The sequence below is a fragment of the Tinamus guttatus genome, unplaced genomic scaffold (genome assembly GCF_059628265.1).
Source record: "Tinamus guttatus ecotype Peru unplaced genomic scaffold, ASM5962826v1 Tinamus_guttatus_pri_ptg000913l, whole genome shotgun sequence".
NCBI lineage: Eukaryota > Metazoa > Chordata > Aves > Tinamiformes > Tinamidae > Tinamus > Tinamus guttatus.
Window position 1 is genome coordinate 26,496 of NW_028289447.1, and position 9,980 is coordinate 36,475.

The 9,980-nt window shown below is 61.2% G+C and overlaps 1 protein-coding gene across 1 annotated transcript; it reads left to right on the plus strand.

Moving 5' to 3' along the window:
• Window positions 1-15: 15 nt before the first annotated feature.
• LOC148591234 (3 beta-hydroxysteroid dehydrogenase type 7-like) lies at window positions 16-9,559 on the plus strand (the record flags this gene model as incomplete). The annotated part of the gene is made up of 5 exons (XM_088537954.1): window positions 16-232; window positions 808-960; window positions 5,533-5,641; window positions 7,349-7,448; window positions 9,493-9,559. Coding segments are annotated over exons 1-5 (646 nt in total), but the record flags the coding sequence as incomplete, so codon positions are not given.
• Window positions 9,560-9,980: the final 421 nt, after the last annotated feature.

Sequence of the window (9,980 nt, forward strand, 5' to 3'; positions counted from 1 at the left end):
GTCCGGGTGGGATCCATGGGCGTCCCCAGTGTCCAAAGGTGGGCCCAGGTGTCCGGGTGGGATCTAAAGGGGGCCCCGGCGTCCGGGCAGGGCCTGGTCTTCGTGGTCACCGGCGGCTGCGGCTTCCTGGGCTCCCACCTGGTCCAGCTGATCCTGGAGCAGGAGCCGGAACTCCGGGAACTCCGGATCTTCGACCAGAGGATCGACCCGAGCCTGGCCCGGGGGCCCAGGGGTGAGTGGGGAAGGGCCCAGGCGTCCGGGTGGAATCCAGGAGGGGCCCAGGCGTCCGGGAAGGGCCCAGGCGTCCGGGAAGGGCCCAGGAGTCCGGGAAGGGGCCCAGGCGTCCGGGACGGGATTGACCCCATGAGGGGCCCTGGCGTCCGGGAAGGGTTTGGGGGTCCGGGAAGGGGCCCCGGCGTCCGGGGGGATCCAGGAAGGGCCCAGGAATCTGGGAAGGGGTTGGGGGTCAGAAAGGGGCCCAGGCGTCCGGGCGGGATCTGGGAAGGGCCCAGGCGTCCAGGGGACCCCAATGACCCCCAACGTCCCCCTAAGGGGCCCAGGCGTCCGGGTGGGATCCAGGAGGGGCCCAGGCGTCCGGGAAGGGTTTGGGGGTCCGGGAAGGGGCCCAGGCGTCCGGGGGACCCCAATGATTCCCAATGACCCTCCAAGGGACCCAGGCGTCCGGGTGGGATCTGGGAAGGGGCCCAGGCGTCCGGGAAGGGGCCCAGGAGTCCGGGAAGGGGCCCAGGAGTCCGGGAAGGGGCCCAGGAGTCCGGGAAGGGCCCAGGCGTCCGGGCGGCTCCGCAGGCGCCCGCGTCCGGTTCGTGCGGGGGGACGTGGGTCGCGCCGCCCCCGTTGCCGCCGTCCTGGCCGGCGCCGACGTCGCCTTCCACGCGGCCGCCCTGGTCGACGTGTGGGGAGGAGCCAGCGCCGAGGAGATCGGGAGGGTCAACGTGCAGGGTGGGACATGGGGGGACATTGGGGACATGGGGACAATGGGGGACATGGGGACAACGGGGGACAATGGGGGATATGGGGACAATGGGGACAATGGGAACTGGGGACCTATGGGGGACAATGGGGGACATTGGGGATATGGGGGACAATGGGGGGAATGGGGACAATGGGGCCGTTGGGGACAATGGGGACATTGGGGACATTGGGGGACATGGTGAGAATGGGGGACATGGGGAGAATGGGGGACATTGGAGGGAATGGGGGATATGGGGACAATGGGGACATTGGGATCAATGGGAACTGGGGGGACATGGGGGACAATGGGGACATTGGGGGATATGGGGGGACATGGGGACAATGGGGGAAGATGGGGACAATGGGGATTATGGGGTCAATGGGGACATTGGGAACATGGGGACAATGGGGACATTGGGGGACATGGGGGGAATGGGGGACATTGGAGGGAATGGGGGATATGGGGACATTGGGGACAATGGGGACATTGGGGACAATGGGAACTGGGGGGACAATGGGGACATTGGGGACAATGGGGACATTGGGGGATATGGGGGGACATGGGGACAATGGGGGATATGGGAGCATTGGGGACATTGGGGGGAATGGGGACAATGGGGGACATGTGGGGTAATGGGGACAATGGGGGATATGGGGACAATGGGGGACATTGGGGACATTGGAGGGAATGGGGACAATGGGGCCGTTGGGGACAATGGGGACATTGGGGGCGTTGGGGACATTGGGGATATTGGGGACAATGGGGGGAATGGGGACAATGGGGGACATGGGGATATGGGGACATTGGGGACATTGGGGACAATGGGAACTGGGGGGACATGGAGGACATTGGGGACAATTGGGGACATGGGGACAATGGGGATAATGGGGAGAATGGGGACAATGGGGACATTGGGGGATATTGGGGACAATGAGGACAATAGGGGATATGGGGACAATGGGGGATATGGGGTCATTGGGGACAATGGGGGACAATGGGGGAATGGGGACGTGGGGGGACATTGGCAGCAATGGGGACAATGGGGACATTGGGGATATGGGGACAATGGGGACTGGGGGGACATGGGGACAATGGGGACATTGGGGACAATGCGGGACATGGGGACAACAAGGACATGGGGACAATGGGGACAATTGGGATATTGGGGGAGTTGGGGACAATGGGGACATTGGGGACAATGGGGGGACAATGGGGACATGAGGGATATGGGGACATGGGGGGACCTTGGGGGACATGGGGACAATGGGGACACGTTGGTGACAATGGGGACATTGGGGACATGGACAATGGGGACATGGGAGATATGGGGGGACATTGGGGTCAATGGGGGGACAATGGGGGACATGGGGGACTTGGGGACATGGGGGGACATTAGGGACAATTGGGGATATGGGGACAATGGGGACATGGGGGGATATAGGGACAAGGGGGACATTGGGGACAATGGGGGGACATGGGGACATGGGGGATATTGAGGGACATGGGGCACAATGGGGGACATTGAGGGGACATTGGGGTCACATGGGGGTCACATGGGGTCACACAGGGGTCACATTGGGGTCACATTGGGGACAATGGGGGGACATTGGGGCCATGGAGGGACATGGGGGGACATTGAGGGGACATTGGGGACAATGGGGTCACATGGGGGTCACAGGGGGTCACATTGGGGACAATGGGGGGACATTGGGGTCACATGGGGGGACATTGAGGGGACATTGGGGACAATGGGGTCACATGGGGGTCACATGGGGGTCACATTGGGGACAACGGGGGGACATTGGGGACAATGGGGTCACATTGGAGTCCCATGGGGGTCCCATGGGGGTCACATTGGGGTCACAGGGGGTCACATGGGGGTCACATTGGGGACAATGGGGGGACATTGGGGTCACATTGGGGACAATGGGGTCACATGGGGTCCCATGGGGGTCACATTGGGGTCACAGGGGGTCACATGGGGGTCACAGGGGGTCGCATTGGGGACAATGGGGGGACATGGGGTCACATGGGGGTCACATTGGGGTCACATTGGGGTCACATTGGGGACAATGGGGGAATATTGGGGACATGGGGGTCACGTTGGGGTCACAGGGGGTCACCCGGGGGTCACATGGGGGTCACATGGGGTCACATGGGGGTCCCATTGGGGTCACATGGGGGTCACATTGGGGTCACATTGGGGACAATGGGGTCACATGGGGGTCACATGGGGGTCACATGGGGTCACATTGGGGTCACCCGGGGGTCACGTTGGGGTCACATTGGGGACAATGGGGGAACATTGGGGACATGGGGTCACATTGGAGTCACATGGGGTCACATGGGGGTCACATGGGGGTCACATTGGGGACATGGGGGTCACATTGGGGTCACAGGGGGTCACCCGGGGGTCACATGGGGGTCACAGGGGGTCACATTGGGGTCACATTGGGGACATTGGGGTCCCATTGGGGTCCCATGGGGGTCACATGGGGTCACATGGGGTCACATTGGGGTCCCATTGGGGTCCCATTGGGTCACATTGGGGTCACATGGGGGTCACAGGGGGTTGCATTGGGGACAATGGGGGGACATGGGGTCACATGGGGGTCACATGGGGGTCACATTGGGGACATTGGGGTCCCATTGGGGTCCCATGGGGGTCACATGGGGTCACATGGGGTCACATTGGGGTCACATTGGGGTCCCATTGGGGGCAATGGGGTCACATGGGGGTCACATTGGGGTCACATGGGGGTCACATTGGGGACAATGGGGTCACATTGGGGTCACATGGGGGTCACATGGGGGTCACATTGGAGACAATGGGGGGACATTGGGGTCACATTGGGGACAATGGGGTCACATTGGGGTCACATGGGGGTCACATTGGGGTCACATGGGGGGACATTGGGTCACATTGGGGTCACATGGGGGTCACAGGGGGTCGCATTGGGGACAATGGGGGGACATGGGGTCACATGGGGGTCACATTGGGGTCACATTGGGGACAATGGGGGAATATTGGGGACATGGGGGTCACATTGGGGTCACAGGGGGTCACCCGGGGGTCACATTGGGGTCACATGGGGGTCACACTGGGGACAATGGGGGGACATTGGGGTCACATGGGGGTCACATTGGGGTCACATTGGGGACAATGGGGGAATATTGGGGACATGGGGGTCACATTGGGGTCACAGGGGGTCACCCGGGGGTCACATTGGGGTCACATGGGGGTCACACTGGGGACAATGGGGGGACATTGGGGTCACATGGGGGTCACATTGGGGTCACATTGGGGACAATGGGGGAATATTGGGGACATGGGGGTCACATTGGGGTCACAGGGGGTCACCCGGGGGTCACATGGGGTCACATGGGGGTCCCATTGGGGTCACATGGGGGTCACATGGGGGTCACAGGGGGTCACCCGGGGGTCACATTGGGGTCACATTGGGGACAATGGGGTCACATGGGGGTCACATGGGGGTCACATGGGGTCACATTGGGGTCACATGGGGGTCACCTTGGGGTCCCATGGGGGGACATGGGGTCACATGGGGGTCACATTGGGGTCACATGGGGGTCACATTGGGGACATGGGGGTCACATTGGGGTCACATTGGGGACAATGGGGTCACATTGGGGTCACATGGGGGTCACATGGGGGTCACATTGGAGACAATGGGGGGACATTAGGGTCACATTGGGGACAATGGGGTCACATTGGGGTCACATGGGGGTCACATTGCGGTCACAGGGGATCACATGGGGGTCACATTGGGGACAATGGGGGGACATTGGGGTCACATTGGGGACAATGGGGTCACATGGGGGTCACATGGGGGGACATTGGGGACAATGTGAGGACATTGGGGTCACATTTGGGTCACATGGGGGTCACAGGGGGTCGCATTGGGGACAATGGGGGGACATGGGGTCACATGGGGGTCACATTGGGGTCACATTGGGGTCACATTGGGGACAATGGGGGAATATTGGGGACATGGGGGTCCCATGGGGGTCACATGGGGGTCACATTGGGGACATGGGGGTCACATTGGGGTCACATTGGGGACAATGGGGTCACATGGGGGTCACATGGGGTCACATGGGGTCACATTGGAGACAATGGGGGGACATTGGGGTCACATTGGGGACAATGGGGTCACATTGGGGGTCACATGGGGGTCACTTTGGGGTCACATGGGGGGACATGGGGTCACTTGGGGTCACATGGGGGTCACAGGGGGTCGCATTGGGGACAATGGGGGGACATGGGGTCACATGGGGGTCACATTGGGGTCACATTGGGTCACATTGGGGACAATGGGGGAATATTGGGGACATGGGGGTCACATTGGGGTCACAGGGGGTCACCGGGGTCACATTGGGGTCACATGGGGGTCACACTGGGGACAATGGGGGGACATTGGGGACATTGGGTCACAGGGGGTCCCATTGGGGTCACATGGGGTCACATGGGGTCACTGGGGGTCACATGGGGGTCACCCGGGGGTCACCCGAGGGTCACGTTGAGGCCCCGCCCCCAGGGACCCTCAACGTCATCGCCGGGTGTCGCGCGGGGGGCGTCACCTGCCTGGTCTACACGAGCAGCATGGAGGTGGTGGGACCAAATACCAGGGGGGACCCGTTTGTGAGGTGGGAAAACTGGGAAAATCCGGGAAAACCGGGAAAATCCGGGAATGGGGACCGGAATGGGACCGGGAATCCAGGAATGGGGATTGGGAATGGGGATTGGGAATGGGGATTGGGAATGGGGATTGGGAATCCAGGAATGGGGATTGGGAATGGGAATGGGGAATGGGATGGGGAACCCGGGTGGGATCCAATGGGGGGCCCTGGTCTACACGAGCAGCATGGAGGTGGTGGGACCGAATACGAGGGGGGACCCGTTCGTGAGGTGGGAAAATGGGAATACTGGGAATGGGGACCGGGAAAATCCGTGAAAACCCGGGAAAATCTGGGAAAATCCGGGAAAATCGGGAAAATCCGGGAAAATCCGGGAAAATCCGGGAATGGGGGATCCAATGGGGGGCCCTGGTCTACACGAGCAGCATGGAGGTGGTGGGACCAAACACCAGGGGGGACCCGTTCCTGAGGTGGGAAAATGGGGAAAATCCGGGAAAATCCGGGAAAATCCGGGAATGGGGATTGGGAATGGGACCGGGAATCCAGGAATGGGGATTGGGAATGGGGATGGGGAATGGGGATGTGGGAATGGGATCCAATGGGGGCCCTGGTCTACACGAGCAGCATGGAGGTGGTGGGACCGAACACCAGGGGGGACCCGTTTGTGAGGTGGGAAAACTGGGAAAATCCGGAAAATCGGGAAAATCCGGGAATGGGGACCGGGAATGGGACCGGGAATCCAGGAATGGGGATTGGGAATGGGGATTGGGAATGGGGATTGGGAATCCAGGAATGGGGATTGGGAATGGGGATTGGGAATGGGGAATGGGGATTGGGAATGGGATGGGGATTGGGATTGGGAATGGGGATTGGGAATGGGGATTGGGAATGGGGATTGGGAATGGGGATTGGGAATGGGAATGGGGATTGGGAATGTGGGAATGGGATCCAATGGGGGGCCCTGGTCTACACGAGCAGCATGGAGGTGGTGGGACCAAACACCAGGGGGGACCCCTTCGTGAGGTGGGAATGGGATTGGGAATACTGGGAATGGGATTGGGAATACTGGGAATGGGAATACTGGGAATATGGGAATGTGGGAATGGGGATGGGGAATGGGGATTGGGAATGTGGGGATTGGGATCCAATGGGGGGCCCTGGTCTACACGAGCAGCATGGAGGTGGTGGGACCCAACACGAGGGGGGACCCGTTTGTGAGGTGGGAAAATGGGAATGGGAATGGGAATACTGGGAATAGGGATTGGGAATGGGGATTGGCAATCTGGGAATGGGGATTGGGAATGGGGACCGGGAATCCGGGAAAGGGAGCAGGAATCCGGGAATGGGAGCGGGAATCCGGGAAAGGGAGTGGGAGTCCGGGAATGGGGATTGGGAATCCGGGAATGGGAGCGGGAATCTGGGAATGGGGATTGGGAATCTGGGAAGGGGCCCAGGAGTCCGGGATGGGGGTTGATCCAAAGAGGGGCCCAGGCGTCCGGGATGGGACAACCCCATAAGGGGCCCAGGCGTCCGGGGAATGGGAGGGGATGGAGGAGGACCCGGACCCTGGGCCCTTCCCAGACTCCTGGGCCCCTTCCCGGACTCCTGGGCCCCTTCCCGGATTCCCGGTCCCTTCCCGGATTCCCGGTCCCCTTCCCGGACGCCGGGGCCCCCTCGGTGTCACCAGGGGGGGTGACATTCGCGCTGTCCCCGCAGGGGGGACGAGGACACCCCCTACCCCGTCCACCACTCGCACCCCTACCCGCTGAGCAAGGCCCAGGCCGAGCGGCTGGTGCTGGACGCCAACGGAGCCACCGTGAGAGCCGGGAGGGGCCCAGGCGTCCGGGTGGGATCCAGGAGTCCGGGAAGGGTCCGGGAGTCCGGGAAGGGCCCAGGAGTCCGGGAAGGGACCAGGAGTTCGGGAAGGGCCCAGGAATCCAGGAAGGGGCCCAGGCGTCCGGGGGGGCCCAGGCGTCCGGGAAGGGGCCCAGGCGTCCGGGAGGGATCCGGGAGTCCGGGAAGGGCCCAGGAGTCCGGGAAGGGACCGGGAATCCGGGAAGGGGCCCAGGAGTCCGGGAAGGGGTTGGGGGTCCAGGAAGGGGCCCAGGCGTCCGGGGGACCCCAATAACCTCCCAAGGGGCCCAGGCGTCCGGGTGTGATGGGATCCACAAGGGGCCCCAGCGTCCGGGAAGGGTCTGGGAGTCCAGGAAGGGGCCCCGGCGTCCGGGAGGAATCCAGGATGGGCCCAGGCGTCCGGGCTCCATTAATGGGCCCAGGCGTCCGGGTGGGATCTAGGAAGGGGTCCAGGCGTCCGGGAAAGGTCCGGGAGTCCAGGATGGGCCCAGGCGTCCGGGCTCGCCCCATAGCGGCCCAGGCATCCGGGCTCCTTTAAGGGCCCAGGCGTCCGGGAGGGATCCAGGAGTCCGGGAAGGGCCCGGAAGTCTAGGAAGGGGCCCAGGTGTCCGGGCGGGTTCCAGGGGGGACCCAGGCGTCCGGGTGGGATCCACAAGGGGCCCCAGTGTCCGGGATGGGCCCAGGCGTCCGGGAAAGGTCCAGGAGTCTGGGAAGGGGCCCAGGCGTCCGGGCAGGTTCCGGGATGGGCCCAGGCATCCGGCTCGGTCACTTGGGGGTCCCGGTCGGTCACTTGTGGGTCACTCGGGGGTCACTTATGCGTCCTTATGGGTCCCTATGGGTCCCTATGGAGTCTCTATGGGTCCCTATGGGTCGCTATGGGTCCCTATGGGTCTCTATGGTCCCTATGGGTCCCTATGGGTCGCTATGGGTCTCTATGGGTCGCTATCGGTCCCTATGGGTCCCTATGGGTCCCTATGGGTCTCTATGGTCCCTATGGGTCCCTATGGGTCTCTATGGGTCTCTATGGGTCCCTATGGGTCTCTGTGGTCCCTATGGGTCCCTATGGGTCTCTATGGTCCCTATGGGTCCCTATGGGTCTCTATGGGTCCCTATGGGTCTCTATGGGTCTCTATGGGTCTCTATGGGTCCCTATGGGTCTCTATGGGTCTCTATGGGTCTCTATGGTCCCTATGGGTCCCTATGGGTCCCTATGGGTCTCTATGGCTCCCTATGGGTCCCTATGGGTCTCTATGGGTCTCTATGGGTCTCTATGGTCCCTATGGGTCGCTATGGGTCTCTATGGTCTCTATGGGTCTCTATGGGTCCCTATGGGTCTCTATGGGTCTCTATGGGTCTCTATGGGTCCCTATGGGTCCCTATGGGTCTCTATGGTCCCTATGGGGTCTCTATGGTCTCTATGGGTCTCTATGGGTCTCTATGGTCTCTATGGGTCCCTATGGGTCCCTATGGGTCTCTATGGGGTCTAGGTCCTATGGCTCTCTATGGGTCTCTATGGGTCTTTATGGGTCCCTATGGGTCTCTATGGGTTTCTATGGGTCTCTATGGGTCCCTATGGGTCCCTATAGGTCTCTATGGTCCCTATGGGTCTCTATGGTCTCTATGGTCTCTATGGTCTCTATGGGTCTCTATGGGTCTCTATGGTCTCTATGGTCCCTATGGGTCTCTATGGTCTCTATGGTCTCTATGGGTCTCTATGGGTCTCTATGGGTCTCTATGGTCCCTATGGGTCTCTATGGTCTCTATGGTCTCTATGGTCTCTATGGTCCCTATGGGTCTCTATGGGTCTCTATGGTCTCTATGGGTCCCTATGGGTCTCTATGGTCTCTATGGTCTCTATGGTCTCTATGGGTCTCTATGGGTGTCTATGGTCTCTATGGTCTCTATGGTCCCTATGGTGTCTATGGTCTCTATGGTCCGTATGGGTCTCTATGGTCTCTATGGTCTCTATGGTCTCTATGGTCTCTATGGGTCGCTATGGGTCGCAGGTCGCCGGGGGTCGCCGGCTCCGCACCTGCGCCCTCCGCCCCACGGGGGTCTATGGGGAGCGTCTGGGCCGGTCACTTGGGGGTCGCTATGGGTCACTTATGGGTCACTTATGGGTCCCAGTTCAGTCACTTATGGGTCACTTGGGGGTCACTCAGTCACTTATGGGTCACTTGTGGGTCCGGTTGGTCACTTATGGGTCACTTATGGGTCTCAGTGGGTCACTTGTGGGTCCCGGCCGGTCACTTGTGGGTCACTTGTGGGTCACTTGTGGGTCACTCGGTCACTTATGGGTCACTTGTGGGTCCAGTGGGTCACTTATGGGTCACTTATGGGTCACTTGTGGGTCACTTGTGGGTCACTTGTGGGTCTCAGTGGGTCACTTATGGGTCACTTGTGGGTCCGGTTGGTCACTTATGGGTCGCTATGGGTCTCTATGGGTCTCTATGGTCTCTATGGGTCACTTATGGGTCGCTTATGGGTGTCTATG